Source organism: Branchiostoma lanceolatum, chromosome 1, assembly GCF_035083965.1.
Source record: "Branchiostoma lanceolatum isolate klBraLanc5 chromosome 1, klBraLanc5.hap2, whole genome shotgun sequence".
Classification (NCBI taxonomy): domain Eukaryota; kingdom Metazoa; phylum Chordata; class Leptocardii; order Amphioxiformes; family Branchiostomatidae; genus Branchiostoma; species Branchiostoma lanceolatum.
Window position 1 is genome coordinate 16,289,788 of NC_089722.1, and position 18,890 is coordinate 16,308,677.

The 18,890-nt window shown below is 41.8% G+C and overlaps 2 protein-coding genes and 1 long non-coding RNA gene across 8 annotated transcripts in view; 1 reads left to right on the forward strand and 2 right to left on the reverse strand.

Moving 5' to 3' along the window:
- LOC136437852 (contactin-2-like) overlaps positions 1–14,244 on the forward strand; it is a 38,549-nt gene extending 24,305 nt beyond the window's left edge. The window contains exons 29-32 of one of the 2 annotated variants that reach the window (XM_066432384.1): positions 11,503–11,631; positions 12,191–12,328; positions 12,762–12,863; positions 13,414–14,244. In XM_066432384.1, the coding sequence (XP_066288481.1) occupies positions 11,503–11,631; positions 12,191–12,328; positions 12,762–12,863; positions 13,414–13,628 (584 nt within the window). In that variant the 3' untranslated portion in view covers positions 13,629–14,244. The remainder of the gene's footprint in view (positions 1–11,502; positions 11,632–12,190; positions 12,329–12,761; positions 12,864–13,413) is intronic. The other variant, XM_066432394.1, reaches the window with a different exon arrangement.
- LOC136437861 (uncharacterized) lies at positions 488–10,220 on the reverse strand. Of its 5 annotated transcripts, none has more exons than XR_010756335.1 (6): positions 9,867–10,086; positions 8,866–9,057; positions 8,283–8,410; positions 7,851–7,924; positions 1,051–1,353; positions 488–813 (listed from the first exon to the last, which is right to left on the reverse strand). XR_010756335.1 is itself a non-coding variant. In XM_066432409.1 (6 exons), exons 2-5 carry the CDS (start codon positions 9,036–9,038, stop codon positions 1,322–1,324), a joined length of 360 nt encoding a protein of 119 aa, XP_066288506.1. In that variant the 5' UTR covers positions 9,039–9,057; positions 9,867–10,220; the 3' UTR covers positions 488–813; positions 1,051–1,321. The 5 variants fall into 5 exon arrangements, 2 of the variants coding, with proteins under 2 accessions (XP_066288506.1, XP_066288517.1); XM_066432409.1 differs by having other exon boundaries at positions 8,330–8,410; positions 9,867–10,220; XR_010756333.1 differs by lacking the exon at positions 7,851–7,924 and having other exon boundaries at positions 8,330–8,410; positions 9,867–10,085.
- Positions 14,245–15,097: 853 nt separating the features above from the next.
- On the reverse strand, positions 15,098–18,032 carry LOC136437868 (uncharacterized). The gene is made up of 2 exons (XR_010756337.1): positions 16,068–18,032; positions 15,098–15,895 (listed from the first exon to the last, which is right to left on the reverse strand). It is a non-coding gene; the product is annotated as an uncharacterized lncRNA (long non-coding RNA).
- Positions 18,033–18,890: the final 858 nt, after the last annotated feature.

Sequence of the window (18,890 nt, forward strand, 5' to 3'; positions counted from 1 at the left end):
ATTCGAATCACCTGAGGATATCTTATCAATTATCTGTCCATGAGCGGTTGCCATCTTTCTATTGCATGAGCTTTTTCATTGCATAGAACATGCACATTTGAATGGATAGCTAGATTAGCGCTGGTAAACTGTTGATGTATCAATGTATCAAAAGCCACAACTAATTACATTTTTTGGGACAAACAAAAAAACAACTAGAGAGGCAACATTTGCGGGCAAATGCAAAATGTTTACCTTCGCATAGTCTAGCCTGCCATTCATACTTCTACAAAGGTACTTTGGAGGGATGGGTAAGAGAATATTTTGCCTTTGCTCATATTGCAAGACTTTCATAAAGATACTACTGGAGTGCCATTCATTGAATAGTTTGGATGTTCTTAGCCCCAACAAGGATGAATGTCAAATGATTCACTCAGCACACACTCTTACTCTCACCATCAATGTAATTAAGAGGAGAGATACAAGCACAAGTCATGTACACTTTGAATCTTCTTGACAGGTTTAATCAAACAATTTTTGAAATCTTACATTTTGTCTTCTCTCACAATCTTATTACTTTTTAGTACATACAAAAATGCAAATACAAAAACTGTAAATACAAGAAAAATGGAAGTACAAAAAATATGCAAGCTGAAATAATATACACTTTGAGTCTTAACTATGTGAGCCAAACAATCTGAAGCTTAATAATTGTTATCAAAATTTGCAAAGCTGGTGTCCTTCTGCGCAGCTGCAGCTTGCTGGGACCTCCCCATGCAGTTTCTCATGGAGACATGGACCACGTTCTGCCTCTCTTCTCTAGATGGGTCCCATCTGGAGGACAGAAACAGGAGTGAGGTTTGAGGAAAAGAAGCATTCAGGATAAAAATCATAGGTTAATCAGTCTCTTTGAAGTTAAAGAAACAATCAACATCATGTGCACCCTTTGCTGTTGACCCAACAACTTACACTTGACATCACCTTTTCTCTAGATCTAAAACACATGTTTACTGGTGTTTTAACAGAAAACAATTCTATTTTTATTTCCTTGTTATATTAGCACAAGCATACCTGCTGTATGTTCAGACTGCTTGAGCATGATCTTCTGACTGCTTAACCACTTAAAAGAAAAGGAAAATTATGGTTACTGACAATGATGCAGTGGTGGAGAACTCTAAATATGGAATTTCATGCTTTCAAAAGGAAAAATGAGTTGAAACATGACAATAAGAGTGAAAAAGATATATTACATAAGATCAAGATACAAGATTACAAATATAGAATCTATAATATAAAGAAAAAGTTAAGAAAAAAAACCGCCTGATATATTTTCCAAGGTACTTTAAGGTGCTCTTCGAACAGAAGAATGGTCTCCTAAAAGAAAGGGAAAAAAAGAAGAGATTAGATCATTGTTTAAAAGTGACTACCTATTGTTATCCTTGTGCATTCCGTTTTTTTCTTCTTTTTTCATTTCCTCTATCCCAATCACAGGGAGAGCTATTTTTCCTTCCTCAACCACAATCACAGGGGAGAGCTCTTTTTCCTTCCTTTGTAACACCAGGAACCCCCTTACCCACCCCTAACCTTAGGGGTGGGTAAGGGGGTTCCTGTTTCACCAGGAACCCCCTTACCAACCACTGAGGTTAGGGGTTGGCAAGGGCGGAGTGGGTACGACTTCATCGTTCATGTCCCCTCCCCCTTGCATACCCTGTTTGTTCAGCTTTGACCAAACAGGATTACCAAGACCAGAGCTGGTGATGATCCTTATGTCGCCAGGAACCCCCTTACAAACTCCAAACCTCAATGGTTTCTTGGTAAGGGGGTTCCTGTTTCGCAAGGAACCCCCTTACCAACCACTGAGGTTAGTGGTTGGCAAGGGCGGAGCGGGTATATATGACCCTCCCCCTCGCATACCCTGTTTGTTCAACATTGAGTTTGACCAATCAGAGTATGCAAGGCCAGACTGGCGACTATCCTTTTTTTTTGCACCAGGAACCCCCGTAGGCGGAGCGGGTAATGCCTCCTCTCCCTTGCCCACCTAATACGGTTGGCAAGGGCAGAGCTGGTGCATATCCTCATTATGATAACAAAGGAAGGAATTTTTTTCTATTCCATCGCCTTTTCACAGGTTATTGCAGCATCACTGATACAGCGAACAATACACAGCATCATGGTAACTGTAAAATGTCTGTATGACCCCACAGCTTACATTTGATGGCACTGGTGAAATGTAAACATGGTCAATAAGGGTTCCTTTCATGGTTGTAGGATCTTCCACCAACTGTTCGAAATCCTTTGTCACAAAGAAATTCAGAATCTTTTTGTTGTCTTCCCCTGAAATCAAGTTCTCGTTAAAGTCCCCAAGAAAGATTGTAGTATTTCGTTTCACCGTGGCCAGGTGCTGCATCAATTTCTCTAAATTGCATATGAATACATCTTTTTTCACATTGGGTGGCCTGTAAATAGGTACAATGAGAATTTCCACTCCCTCAGCAGACATACGCATAACCACACATTCAAGGCGTATGTCACTTGGAATAGGTATTTCAGAACATCTGTACCCATCACGGACATAAACTGCCACTCCTCCATGAGGGGAACTTGTTGTCATAGAGTCTGCCTCACAAACACGTCTCCTGTCTTGACGAAACACAGTAAAGTTTTCTAGCTGCACCTGAGAAGACTGCACATCACCAGATAGCCATGTCTCAGTCAAGCATATTATATCAGCTTTGAGCAGACAGGTGGATTTCAGACTTTTAAAGTGGCCTACCAGGCCTTCAGTATTGTGGTGGACAATATTTAGGACCCTATTGCTTTCAGATCTGTCATCAATATTTATGAACGGGTCACATCTAAACTGTAAGTGCCTCATACTTTTGACCGCCTCCTCTACTTGCTCATCACAGTAGATAGAGTCCTGCTTGTAGTCGGTAATGTAGAGCCCACCTATTGAACAAACCCTACTTAATGCCACATACGACATACCTGATGCGAAAGCCTTTTTCATGGAGACAACCGCTTTAGGAACAGTCATGCCCTGCACTTTGTGTGTCGTACATGCCCAGGCTAGCTTCAACGGGATTTGGTGACGTGTAACATTGCGAATTTTTTTCAAGGTGCTCTCGATCTGACGCACTGGCACTGAGTTGACAGGTATCTCCTTGGGAACAGCACTCTTTTGCCTTTCCTCAGCACCTACCCTTGGGTTATCAAATAGCACATAAACAGTTGCAACTTCACTGGCATTATCTTCCCCACCTTTCATTCCAGTCACAGTTCCAAATGCACCATTCACTAAACCATCTTCAACGTTGACATTGCAGCAAAGTATGACCCTAGCACCAACTCCGACTCGGAGCACATCTAGTAGGTCGTCTCGTACCCCTTCAACTAAATCTCTCCTTTTAATCGAACCCGAGCACAGATCTTTGGAAAAATCAAAGGCCTCGTATCGTCTAATCGGTGAACACCGGAGGATCAACATGTTGTCATTATGCCGATCAACAGTATCATTGGTGCCGAAAATGTGAAGGGCATCTTTAGGGTAATCATCTGATGCAAAGTCAAGAGAGAGCACCCTTGAACACAGAGTTTTGTCATCTTCATCTGAAAGTTTGTCTTTCTTTCTCTTTACCCTAAGCCTGTTCAAAAGCTCGGCAAATGCAGCATCATCCTTCTGCCTCATGATCTCCTCTAGTTGCACAACTTCAAAAATGGGATTCCAGAGGTCAATGATCTCTTTTTTTCTATCCCTGCAAAGGCTCTTACCTTTGACTGGAGGTAGTTGGTACATGTCGCCAACTGCCAATATACTTACATTTCCAAACTTTGCATCTGGGTGCGCATGTGTCAGTTGGCCCAATCTACCGTCGATGAAGGACATTACATTTTTATCAACCATCGACACTTCATCTATGACCACAATCTTTAGACTTTGGTACTGTGCGCGCACTGTATTCAGTGTTTTTTCCGAGAGGGGTTGATATTTAGAACCAAATGTCAAGTGGAACGCATGGTGGACAGTGCTTCCACCGATGTTGAAAGCGGCCGTTCCCGTGGGCGCCGTAAGTAGGACAGAGATATCGTCAGGGTTCTCTTGTGTCTGCTTAAGTATTCTCGTAGCTTCGTAACATATGCACTTGATAAGATGGCTCTTTCCGGTCCCAGCACCGCCCGTTACAAAAATATGAAAGGGCTCCGGTCGCTTCCCCGCTGCAGTTTCCAAACACCACTTCCGTACAAAATAGAAAACATCTTGTTGCATGGGATTGAGCGACTGCATTAGAGGGAGTGCAGTTTTTGAAGCGATCTGCAACTGGCATTTTTCTAGGGTGAAGCCTTGTTCTTTCGACTTGTCTGTCCTGTCCACAATCGCAAGATCAGGGATGTCATCCTCAATATCTTCATCATCAAAAAGTTGGACTTTTACTTGCGCGTCTTGACACTCAAATCTGTCCTGTTCCTGTACAGGGAAGATCTGGGCCCAAGCATCATCTAGATCACCGCTGGTGTTTTCTACTTCTTTACGTGCCCCCTCAAGTTCTTCACGATTTTTCTCAAATTGACACCTGTTATTCTCCACAATATCCCTGACATTTAAGACACCTGTCCTTTCAGACAATAAAACAGAGCCACTCAAGTAGAAGTCTTCATACTTTGCAAACTGTTCTGGTTTTAACTGCATGTCAGAGTAGTGCGGCAAGTATAACTTGAGCAACGTCAAGTAGAATCGCTCTGGATCTTTTTCCTTATTAAACTTGGCAAAGCGAATGATAGCAGGGTTCGATCTGGTGCGCTTTTGTACAGACCCTAAATTATCATTCAGGACATACTTCTTGGTGCCTCGAGATGGCTGCTCACCATCTTGTTGCTTCCCCGAAAAGGAAACCACACGATACTCAGAGACAAACTTTGCGGCACACATTGTTTGGAAGGGTTCTTCCAGTGGTCTCGCCTTGTATCGGTCCATAATGCTCGGCATCCAGATGCTTTCCTCCTCGCCGTTTTCTGCACTAGCAATGTTCTGGATCGCTGCCAAGGGTTTAGACAGGCGACTAGCTTTCTCATCTGTCGGTATGAAAATGACTTCTCTTGAACAATCCTTTAGCTTCAGGCTACAGGCTCGATACACTGCCTCCTGCGCACTCACTTCCCTGTGGTGAAGGTAGGCGTTGCCTACTTTTCTCATTTCATTAACTACATCCTGATTCCCTTCCCTAGCCTCTTTCTGGGCCTGTTTAAGTAGCTTTCCCATTTCCCTTTCTGCTTTGCTAATGTACGATACAATGTACTTAACACAACTGTAGGCATCGAGAACATATTGGATGTCCATGTTACGTTCAATTTCGGCGCATCTTTCACCCACAACAAGCAATGTATGTGTGGACTGCCACGGGCCTGGAATTCAGTTCTTGAAAAAGTTTCTACAACTTCCCCTATGGGTTGCGACTGAGACTGAATGAGATGTTTGAAAAGCAGCTTGACTCTGTGATCAAACATGCGAGCAGCAGTGACTGGATTACTCTTCAAAATGTCACAACGCTCTTCCCACGTCAACTCACTCACTGGTACGGTACCACGATCTTGTCGAATTGCTTCCAAAACTTCTGGCCATCGCAAGTCCGCCGCAGAAAAAGTCACGAACCACGTGGGAATTCCAATCTGCCCGATCATTGCGTACAATTCATTGAGCGTCTTTTCCCAGAACTGTGGAGTACCCCTGACTGGCTGAAGGAAGCGATAGCCTTCATCTGACTTTAGAATGGCCTGTACGTCCTCTCTGTCCGACAACATTTGGGCCCCTATTCTACGCCCGTCACTTGTGATTGGTGAACTTTTTCGCAACGAAATGGAAATATTCGATCGTATGAAGTGCGTTTCTATTACATATTGTGCATAGAATATGTAGCTGGCATCGCTCGCAAACCGTGAGTCTGCACCCATAAGGCGTGCCTTGAAGTACTGACTGGCAGTTATACGTGTCTCGCGGTCATCGTTGAAAGAATACTCTCCCGTTGGAAACTGTACCGGGAAAGACATCGCCTCTCCTCCGACTTCCTTGAAGACAAAAACTGGCCTATTACCTTCTCCCGGGGCCACACAAAGTACGTGTTCATCATAGTGATCAAGGAAGTCCTGTCCTATGTCTACTGGTTGCAGGCATGTATCATGTGGAAGACCCCTTAGCTGGTCGTCATCGTCGTCTTCATTCAGAGCTGCCTCTTCCGTTACTTTTTCAACATTGATCTGTCCAAGAATGTTGTCCATCTCCTCGTCTTCCATGCCATCTATGGCTGCCCGGACCATGTCACTCCCTTCCTGCTGCTCGCCATCTGTATGATTTTGTGTGTCATCGTGACCATGTTCAGTTTCAGTAATAGCCGGTTGGATGAACCCCCCTTCCTCAGTCCACGGCACAACCCAGTCAGTGTCAACAGAAACACCATTGTAATGTTTGTTATTGTCTACAAGATATTGCAGAGCAGTGTCAACCTTCAATGGGCTTATTTGTCTGTACATGTAATGCCCTCTGTACTCTAACTTCTTCTTTAGCTTCACTTTGACAAACTGCGCCTCTGAAGGCATTCTGGGTAGAACCGCATGTGTTTTACTTACATCTGCTGGAACACACACTACAGGACCATTAACTCCTTTCTGACCACCTTTCGGAAGAGCTGTTACCTTCATGAATGGTATTCTCACAGCTACTAACTGTGACTCAAGTGTATTGAGACATTTCAACTGGGGTGGTATTTCTGGAAGACTCATCTTGTTAGTTTGCGCCTGGGCTGGAATTTTCTTTTTCAACAAGTAACCTTTGCAGGTGTAACAAATCCATTCCTTACCATGTGACTTAACTTTAGGACAAGGCTGTCTGGTGCACTCTTTGTTACATTTATGAACATACTCACCTGTCAGACAGCCATGAACTGAAGAATCAAACTTAGATCGATCACACACCACGACTTGTGAACGGAAGAATATCTTATGGCACACAGTACAAACATGTTTAAGTCCTTCCCTGCATTCCTTCTGGAACTTTTTAACAGCTTGCTCCACAATTATGGAATCATGTTCCAGCCTTCTATTATTCTGAACCTGTGCTATTTTTTCTGCTCTTAGTTCTGGATCACTTTGATACTTTTTCCTATCTTGTTCAAGTTTCTCCATCCTGTGGTCCTCATCAGTGTGGTACCTGCTCTGTTGTTGTTCAAGTTTTCCTTTCTTGCGGTTCTCATCTGTGTGGTACCTGGTCTGTTGTTGTTCAAGTTTTTCCAGCCTGTGGTTCTCATCAATATGGTACCTTGTCTTTTCATGTGCAACTTTCTGCTTCTTGTGGTTCTCATCAGTTTGGTACCTGCTCTGCTGTTGTTCAAGTTTTCCTTTCTTGCGGTTCTCATCTGTGTGGTACCTGGTCTGTTGTTGTTCAAGTTTTTCCATCCTGTGGTTCTCATCAGTGTGGTACCTTGTCTTTTCTTGTGCAACTTTCTGCTTCTTGTGGCTCTCATCTGTGTGGTACCTGGTCTGTAGTTGTTCAAGTTTTTCCATCCTGTGATTCTCATCAGTTTGGTACCTGGTCTGTTTTTGGCTATTTTTTCTCTTTCTGTGGACCTCATCACTCTGATATCTAACATTTGCTTGGAGCTTTTTACACTTCTTGTACTCCTCATCATGGGCATAACGATTGGCCTTCCGCAAGCGGTCTGCTGCAAGGAACTGCTCTGCTTGTTCTGCTTTTGCTTTTTGCATGTGGCGATAGTGTTGAAACCTTGACATATTCCTCGACTGCTCTAAGCTCATTACATCTGTGACAATGTCATAGTGATTTCTATCTGTATTCCGAAGATAGATACCAGAGCTATACCCACCATCTGTGTCCTCTCTTACGATTCCTGTTGGAGAAAATTTCATCCATCTCCACCCCTCCCTTGTACCACAGTAACTATAGACAAAGATAGGTCTTCTAAGCATTGAAGCCATGCAGTAGATTTCAATATCAGTTGCCCATGTACCATCAAAATGCATTTGACTGGTTACTATGTAATCAGTCATGGACAGTCCTGTAGGAAGGAAAAGCCTGCAAAAAGCATGAGGTAGTATCTGCATGTGTGCAACTAACAATGACCTGAGCGCAAGATGGTATTCCTCAATTCCAAACACTGCATATGAGATTGCTTTGAAAAAACAATTCCCCAATCCCCCAATACTTTTCACATTGAATGGACACTCTAGGGGAACGCTATTTTGTCCAGGGGGCAAGGGGGACTCATGCAACGCTGCAACAGGAATGCCCAACTGACCTGATAATGTGAACTGGTCAGTCTGAGTCAAAGGGGAAAACACAAACCCTCCACCAGCATTTGCTCCTGTCTCCTGCACATCTGGGGACCACTGCCTTTGCTGGCCTTCGTTTCCCTTTGATGCCTTCCTAGAATGGCACGAGTGTACACTAATTCAGAAACGTGATAATTAAGTATCTACAAACTCAAAGCCCTGGATCTTGTGGAGGACTTCTGGCATTCAAAAGCAATTCACACCTACTAAAATGAACATTGTACATAAGTTAAATTGATGTTAAACAGTAGTCGAACGTGCCCCAAAACCACCCAGGGGATTTTTGAAAAAAAGGTATTTTTGAACAGGCAGTCTTATCTTCACTCTCAACATGACAGAGACAATCGGTTCCAATTTCCAAGTTGTACTGATCCCAACAAATTGCAAATCACTGAACATATTTGATAACGATAATGTTCAAGATTCATCTTGTAACATATGAACCAATATATTGCAAAGTACTCTATCTAACACTAACAGGATAAAGAGCTCTGATTTCTGATAACAGGATAAAGCTGATTTAGGATAAAGCTGATTTCTGATTTTCACCTTTCCTTGGGTCCAGGATTCTCCTCCACATCCCCCGCTAGCTTCAGCATTAGTTGTGACATCACCAGCCACACTAGCAAACATGACGCCTCTGCCCAACAGTGCAGTGAGTCAAATCCAGGGTTGCTGAAGCAGCCTATCCGCGCCCTGTATGTGGCCAGGTCAACCCCCATCCTGCTTGCCACAGGTCAGCTATGGAATGAAGGCATGAAATTAAAATTGTGCACACATTTCCATATTGAAAAGTTTTGTCAAATAGGAATACCTTTCCTCTGAATGGTCCTCAGCCTGGTAAACAAAAATTACCTACTAGTAAAGGAGTGATTTATACCTCATTACAGCCACCTGTACCTAATCCCCTAAATGATAATAAAAATTGGGTACACAAAAGTGCACATGCACCCTGTATTTTGAGCCCCAAAAAAACTTACAAGCAATTGCCAAGATGTTCCCGAAAGATTTCTCAGGAAGTTACTGACAATGACAATTTTCCTATCAATAAGAATTTTCTTGCACTAGGGACAGGATAATCTTGGGAATAATACCGCATGATCTTATTAAATAACATTGTAATCACATGCCTGGTGATTGTCTCGGAAAATGGTTAAAAAGTGAGACAGTCTTTTACTCTTGATAGCAAGACCAATGGACTATTGAATGGATGGTTACCACAAAAATATACTTGCATACAATACGAATATCGAACCAAGTTCTTTTACCAAAATTTCTCTGTTCTACGATCCAAGGACATAAATTTGTACTTGCTAGATCTAGAAATTACTCAAGACCCTGACGTAAAAATTAGCAGCTAAAGAAATCTGAAACTTTGAATACTATAATGAAGAAAATTCATCCGACGCAAGATCGATCTCAACATTTTGATCAGTTCAAACAAATTATAATTTGATAGTTCTCTGACTCTGTCCTTGCTCTGTCCAAGGAGGTTCTGTCATAACAAATGGCGGGAAAATGAAACATCGAGCTTTATAAGTTACACTCACCTTGAATGGCTTTACGTTCCCTGACGAGAAATAACTGGACAGCAGTGCCTCTGAACCGACTCAACTTTGAAGAAATGAAGCCCAAAATTCGCCGATATCGTCACTGCAACTCGGAGTTGAAAATTTTGGTTTTCGAGTTGGAACATTTGGAGTTGAAACAAGTCAGTTGAGAAACAAGTCTTGCTTCAACTCTCAATTTTGTTGATTCGAATCGAACCACAACCATATTTGGAACGGTCGATACCATTATCTGACATGAAGGGAGAAAAATACCAAAAGTATCCTAAAAATAGTGTCGTAGTTGGACCTATGTTCCTGTGTACACAATTGATTATTGTAAATATATGTTTATAATTTTTACTATGCATATACTGTTGGGTTAAAGACTATTTTTTTTGCCATAAAGTGGCGTTTAACTTCCTTGTGTTCACCCAAGACGAAAATAAAACGTTCCGATTATGCAAATCATTTCTTTGGAACATCCTATTACTATAAGGGGGAAAAATAAAATTCTTTCTAGTACAAAACGTCTGACTTACCTCAGTTTTTTTCATGTATAGTACTTTTGTTACATCCAATAATTATTAACAATACATTAACATGTAGTTTTTGTCAATATTTTATTTTATTATGTGAAAACTTTAATATTATAACATAAGTGACTCCTGTATAGTCATATGAACTTTTCTGTACTTCCTGACTGCCTAAAGACGCTAAATTTTTTTTAACAAAACGCCCTCGGTACAAATGATTCAATTTACTTGTTTTGTCTCCATTGAAAATGTTCCATTAATATTACAATTAGGAAACAGTCACTCAATTTACGCAACGTTGGTGTGTAAACTCCTTAGTATGATATACATGTACGTGCTTTATTGGCGTTTTGATGCGTGCCGAACTTTACTTCCGGGTGAGGAAAGGTTGTTGCCGTATTTTAAAATAATAATCGTGGTACGGCATCGTCGGGTATGCGCGTAACACTTGCATTTAATACCGCCATCCCAGTGTCATGAGTGGTTTTAAGTTGAGACGTTGTGAAGCCGAGCTTAGATGGCGCTGGTTTACAGTATGACCGCGGGTGACCGCGGCCGTGGAACGTTGTGTTCTACGAGTTCGGCAGCGTGTTCTATTCACCCCGCGGCCACGGATCCTATTTCGAACAGCCTTCCAAACTTCGTTTGGCATTCTATTAAGATTCTAAAGTTCCATTTAGTGCTTAAAATGCTAGTTTTTTCAACAGTTTTTGCCGCATAAAACAATTTTTTTGCATCTATATGGGACAAAACGACCATGGTGCAGTGTCGTATGTGCAGGCCTACCAGCTTGCTGGATTTCAAGATATTCCAAGCTCTAGTTTTGGAGATATTAATGTTTTTTACTTGTGCGGAGAAGACGAAGAAGAGGAAGAAGAGGAAGAGGAAACGTAGCAAAAACAATATGTTTACTTCTGTGAAGGTAAACATAATTATAGGGAAAACATCGAAAAATACAGAGTTGAGGCACCCCTTGAAATAGCTTTGTGAACTTGGTTGTTGACCATATGCCCCGACCCTCAAGATGAGGATGGGGCAAGGTGAAAGGTGAAGAGTTGTTCATTTGTCAATCACACCTCTCCTCTTTCTTTCTCTCTCCTCAGGACCAGACTACCAGGTAGACATCAAGAGGCTTGAGTTCGAGATGGAGAACAACATGATGGACACCCGCATGCAGCCACCTCACATTATTGCTGATGACGACGATAAGAGTGGTAAGGACTATAGAAAAGGTACGATGTTGTGTGCGATGTATATTACACCTACTGGTGGCATAGACAGGAGGAGGCTGGCACTGGACGCTACCATAGTCCCCAACCCTCAGGCATGAGGATAGGACTAGGTAAAGGTAAAGGTGGCATACAGCAAATATCACTGTACCTGTAGTCATCCCAGCTGGTGGTCACTGCTAAGGCAGCAAGGTCTGTGCGTTATTCCCTGCTACAATGCATTTTGTATGAACGTAGTGAAAGGTTGTCTGGTGGTAGCGTAGCTTGCAAAAGGCTTCGCTAAAATGTACATGTTAAAAGTGAATACTTTGCAATTGGACATCTAATCTGCATACGTTGTTGTTAAGGTATCTGGTATCATTAGACAGCTAAAATTGCAGCATCTTTGGTTAGGGAAGACAAGGACGATGAAGAATCTCAAAAATCTATCCCGTGCTTTCTGCTTCTGAAACGTTCAATTATAGCACTTGTCTGAATGTATTCAATTCAATCAAATGCTTTTTATAAAAAATAATCATATTCGTTTCATGTACCAGTAAATGTTTTTCTTTTTAACCATCAGATGCTGATTCCTACAATATCGACATGCCAATGTTAAACAGCGTTGATGAGATGAAGATGTCGAACATGGTTGCTGTAGAGCCGGTAGAGACGAAGATGGATGCTGTGGCCGCTCCAAACATGTCTACTGGCCTGGACGGTAAATTTCAATATCTTTTATGATTCTTACATTTCATGCTATAGTGTATGTTATTCTGAATCAAATTTTAACAGTTATGGCCAAGACAAAAATTGGACTTACCCAAATTTTCGACTGTTCAACTCCAGTCTTTGTCAAGGAAACAGCAATTCACTGCCTCTGCTACGTCACGTTATGTAGACAAAAAACGTCGCTCGGTGAGCAGTGGACCATATGTTGTAGAAAGTCTGTGGCGCCCCCCGTCTCTGTTGAGGGGTGGTTGTCGAGCCCGGATGTAGATGTAGTTGTGTTGGCAATTAAATTAAACTTTGATTCAGAATTAGTTTTACCAGCACAGATGAACTTTCAAGTATATGTTATGTTCATTAGTGTCTTTGTCTTTGTCTAAGAACCATGTTCATGAACTATCTATGTCTTTCACACTGATCTGCAGTTTTGCAGCCACCGCCAGAGGCTCATCCGTTTGAGTCCCAGTCCGGGAGCACCATTGAAGTGGACAATGAACAGCCCGTCATCATCGAGATTGTCGGAGAAGGTGAGAAGGCTTTTATTCATCATACAGTTTTTTTTATTGTTTATGCTAATGTAATAGACACTAGGAGAAAAGATAGATTTGTCTTCGAACATTTAACTATTTTGGTGAACTAGTATGTTAGAAACGATACAAGACTATGCCCTTCATTGATAGTTGCTAGTGATAATACAAACATCAGATTTACATACGTACAGTTGGATGACGTTCTGTATACCGCAATGGTATGTAAAGCCCCCCCTCTCACTGGACGCGGCACGCTGGCGGCGTCAAGCGTCCTAAACTGGATTTGTGTTACCTTTGACTTTATAATGGGAATATCATTCAAAACGTATGACCAAAAAGACAACAAGACACACAAAGGTTCGATTTTTGTCGATGAAATTCGTTGAGTGCTTTGTCAATTCTATCGGCTGCAGCGACGCCGCCAGCGTGCCGCGGGTCCAGTGAGAGGGGAGCTTTAGAGATATAAATAGATGCTAATGTCATCGATTCCTCTGGGAGAAAACCAATAGGCTGTACATAGCTTAAATTTTATCTTGTATACCTCTAGCCGAGAGCGTGCGTTGGCTGTATGAAGGTGTTCCACTGCCCAACAACGACGCCTACCGACAGTACACGGAAGGTGATGACATAAACTCCCTCTTCATCGCCGAAATAACCTACCAGAACCAGGGATGTTACACCTGTGAGGGTACCACTGAGAACGGAGTGGTCAACTGTGACATCTTCATCAAGGTCCGAGAACCCCAGGCTCAAATTGTATAAACACGTTACTGTTAACATGTTTACTGGACGAAACGTTTAACAATGTAAGGCTCTGAACTGCTTGAATGTCTTGCAGACATGAAATAAGATATGCAAAACAATTTGGGTATAAAAGGTGTAAGTGTAAATCTTAACGCTCAAACATTCAGCATTATCAGGAGATATAAGTTAGGCATCCTATGTATATAGGGGATCTATCCAATGTTTTGCAATATAGTTAAGTTTGTATGTTTTATGATATCTAATGGTGTTGCGTATTTTACGCAGTGATAGAAGTTTTAAGCCTTGATATGAATTTGAATATCTACTGCATATTATTTTATAATTCTGTACTTGACTAGGATTGGGAAATTTACTACATAGTGTATAATATAGTTCTAATGGGTTAGGATTGAAGACAAAATGTATAATTAATCTGTTAGACCGTATTTGATAACAATGAATGCTTTATTTTGATATTCGATTTGCGTAGAGAATATTGTGGTTATTACGGTTATTGTGGAAATTTTAGTCATTGACTATAGTTACTTATCTTCGTGGAACAACTTATGACATAAATGTATAAGAAGGTGTGGAAATCAAGGGGTTTGACTTTTTTGTTCAAATACACAGATATGTATATACCAAAACATAGCTGTAGTCGTGTGGTATTTTTTCTACAAGAAAAGCTGCAATGGAACTTACTCTAATGTTTCTATGGATACATATGCTTTTCTTTGATAGACGTCTTGAACAAAAATGGTAACGGAAGTATCAAAAAGGATAAGCTAATTCGTAATTTCTATCGACCACCATTAAGACGAACACGACGACAGATAAGATTTATATTACCCTTTAACCGCCCCAAGGGCAATAGGCTCCCTGCTGTGTCCGCCAAACAACACAATATCCACTGCACGAAATGGCCTCGTTTCCCGGCGTATACGTACCGGGATTTTTCTGTATTTTTGTCGGATACTGACGGATACTGACGGATACATGCGGATTCGTGTAAGGTATCCGACTATTTCCGCACCGGTATATGAAATATTTCCTGAAGAATCCGAAAGTAAGGGATTTTCGACGAATACGGAGCCGTACACTGTACGGAAATGCCACCGATCTTGACGGATACGAACAGGGATTTTTCTGTATTTTTGGCGGATACTGACGGATACATGCGGATTCGTGTAACGTATCCGACTATTTCCGCACCGGTATATGGAATATTTCCTGAAGAATCCGAAAGTAAGGGATTTTCGACGAATACGGAGCCGTACACTGTACGGAAATGCCACAGATCCTGACGGATACGAACAGGAATTTTTCTGTATTTTTGGCGGATACTGACGGATACATGCGGATTCGTGTAACGTATCCGACTATTTCCGCACCGGTATATGGAATATGTCCTGAAGAATCCGAAAGTAAGGGATTTTCGACGAATACGGAGCCGTACACTGTACGGAAATGCCACAGATCCTGACGGATGCGTACAGGGATTTTTCTGTATTTTGAAGAAAATGGTGAATACTGACGGATACAGGTGGACCCAACAACGAATCCGTAACGGATCCGACTAAGTGCTTGCATTCCTAATTTAACTATACCCAAAACATCATTTTGAATGACAGGAAGTTTGGGAAAGCCTGTATGTAACATATGTATCATTTCATATCTCAACATAATGTATTTCTAAGTTCAAAAACTATCAAATACAATACAAAACGGAAGTACTATGTGGCTAAATGATCCATTTCATTTGAGACAGGCTGAGGGACATCCACATACTCAAAGCACCACTGCATATGCAGGTTAATGTCGGTAAATTGGGGTTGTGCAAGCACAATGTTCTGAAAAATTATGAAATGTATTACAATTAACACCATCACAACATTGTGGTAATATTTACTACTGTAGGAATATAATGTCCAAATATTGCACCAAAATTATCTACATGTTCTAAATATTCCACTAAAGTAATAAAAGCCTTATTTGTGGCCAGCTCTTCGTCTAGAAGCCATCAGATACAATTATTTCAAATACAGAGGTTGAAAATAGAAAGTAACATTATACTGTCTGAAGAACTCCCATTATGACACGCCACATTTTAAACGTAAGTAGCATATGCCGTGGAACTGCATGTGTATAATCGTCCTCTCCCCATTCTCTGACTACATCTGAGTTCACTTCTTCCATGCACTCTTGGTAAGGTACAGGCAAGGCTGATTTCTTCTGTATCTTCACGTTGGACTCAGCTTGGAGTCCATCTTGTGATGAACCAGTTCCTATATGATAAAACCAAATGATGAATAAATATCAATTCACGTATTTAAGGAACATGTCACATGATTTTGACATGTGCTTCGTTTCATCACAGCAGCTACAAAAAACACGGGACAATGGATATCCATCATGCCTCTCTCAGCTAACATTGAAGTGTACCGATGATGGACTTACCAAAAGAGCCTGAGGTACTCAGCAGCTGAGCATCTGACAGTTGATTGCTTTGTTCCCAGCCAAGGTCCTCACAATATGTGCTGCATTTGTGAAGGAAGTATCTGCCGATGCTGTACTGGATATATATATATAAATGGAAACAATGACAAATATTAAACATATCACATACTCGCATGTGTAAAAAAAAATGAATCTGGGCATCATTGAATTGACTACGTTAAACTTACATCTATAACTTGAATATGATATTGATCAAACATGCACAGCTATAACTGAATGAAATAATCACTGAGGCACACTACTGCCTCCTTATAAGTTCTAGTTCACTATCCACAAACTGTGGGATCTTTGTGGGACAAATACTTATGACATTTTCTTCCCTTCCATATATTTAATTATCTTTCCCTCCACTGCTTGCTATTTTGTATCTGAAACGTTAACCAGACACACATGTCTGCTGACCATTGGCAAGAATGAACAAATTGAAATTTTAAATTTCCTAGATCCTAACGCCGTAAAAGGGCAGGTCGGCTGGAGAATTCTTATGGTCATGCGAATGCGATGATATGTCAAGCCACAATAGGAGGATAACTGACGTCAAAACTAGTTAGAAACGGGAATTTTTCAATTTGTACTTACCAAAGGGCAGTCCCTCTATATGATGAATCAACTCCCTACCAGCGTTTAAAAGGGGGGAGGGGGGCGACGAATATTGCATGCACGAAGAAGACAACGTCGCAATTCCGTGCGTTTAAGTTTACACCGAATTCCCTTCGACTCTCAAGCCACTCAAAAATCACTTGTCGACCATGGTAGACTCTGGCGATGCCATGTTAAGCACAGAAGGTGATGAAACGCCGTTCTTGTCTGTGCTGTTAACCGAAAGAAAACCGTTAACGTTTGTCGCGCCCAGAAGTGTCTTGTGGGTAATTTGGATATCCGACACGAATCCGTGTTCCGTACACGTCAGGATCCGAGACAGCTCATGACTTCTAACATATTGGCAAATCTGAACTTCTAACATATTGGCAAATACATAAAAAAAATGAAAGATCCGAGTAGATATTGTATCTGTACCCGAAACGTATCCAGACGTATACGGCATCAGAATTGCTGGATCTGAGGTGTTCCTGGTATTTGTCCGAATTTGCTCGGAAACGTTCCGTATCTGTACCCGAAACATATGAAGGATCCAGACGTATACGGCGCGGGAATTGTCGGATCTGAGGTGCATCGGATCCAATCGGAAACGTTCCGTATCTGCTATGATGCGCAATTCCGGATCTGTTGGATTCGTCAGGATCTGAGATCATGCCGCGTGCCGTGCAGTGTGTATTTGTTGGTCAGGATCCGAAGCAACTACCGACAAACAATCCGAACATCTCTGCCATATTGACAAATATCTAAAAACGAAGGATCCGCGCAAATATCCTCAGGTATCCGACGCGCATCACGGATCCAGACGTATACGGCGTCGGAATTGCCGGATCTGAGGTGTACCTGGTAATTGTCTGAATTTGCTCGGAAACGTTCCGTATCTGTACCCGAAACGTATGAAGGATCCAGACGTATACGGCGCCGGAATTGTCTGATCTGAGGTGCATCGGATCCAATCGGAAACGTTCCGTATCTGCTATGATGCGCAATTCCGGATCTGCTGGATTCGTCAGGAAATGAGATCATGCCGTGCCGTGTGTATTTATTCGTCAGGATCCGAAGCAACTACCGACATACAAACCATCCGAACATTCCAAATATCAAAAAACGAGGGATCCGCGCAAATATCTTCGGGTATCCGAGGCGCATCACGAATCCAGAAGAATACGGCGTCGGAATCGGTCGGATCTGCGAGCACTTCAGTATCCGAGCAGTGAACTGGGATTTTTCCGGATTCGCTCGGAAACGCCATGAGGCCCGATTCCGGATACGTCGGATCCGTCAGGATACGTGGCCATTTCGTGCAGTGATCGTGTAGCGTAACGGGTCAATTCATTGACGTCATGGCCTTTCCCCTACGGCTAAACTTCCAAACGCCTACACAGCACTGGGGCGCAGTTGAGTAATGATCATGTGAATTTTCAGAAATTTAGCATGGAATGTTAACTGTTAACCTAAATCTGACATCGTCTCTTTTACCACTCTGATATCAAATATGAAATTGATTAGGTTATGGACAGAATTTGTTTATTATATATCTAATGCACTAACTTAACTCGTTGTCATCAAATACTGTAGGAACATGCATACTAAGTAGCTTTAAAGAACCGTTGCAGTCAGATGTGCAAAGACTATGTGTGACAGGCCGTTCAGTGTAATATAACCAGCTGCTTCCACGCTGCGTGCCTGCGAAGCTGGTGTGTTACGCCGAGGGGCGGTTATACCGGCTATACAGATGCAGACACAAAAGGCACGACATAGGGGGGGACTGGTAAGAACCATCGTAAATCATAAAAACGGGTCACGTCACGAGACTAAAAATTGCAAGCATGAAGACACAATCCCTAGCAGAGCTACCTTTGTATGCTTATCATTATTCATACGTCGATGAAGATTAGACATCCAGGTAATAAGATACGCCAAAAAGCAATTACTCAAACAACTGGATATGATTTTGGAACTTTCCAAAATCATATCCAGTTGTTTGAGTAATTGCTTTTTGGCGTATATCATTATTCATAGCCATAATTATATCAGCTGCCGATGATTATATCACAGTTCAACTCTAGTATTTGAAAAAGGCAAAAGATTCAAATGGTATTAGGACCACCCTTCAAATTAGATCGTTCCGCACTGTAACACGCCACGACCGCTTCACTCATTACA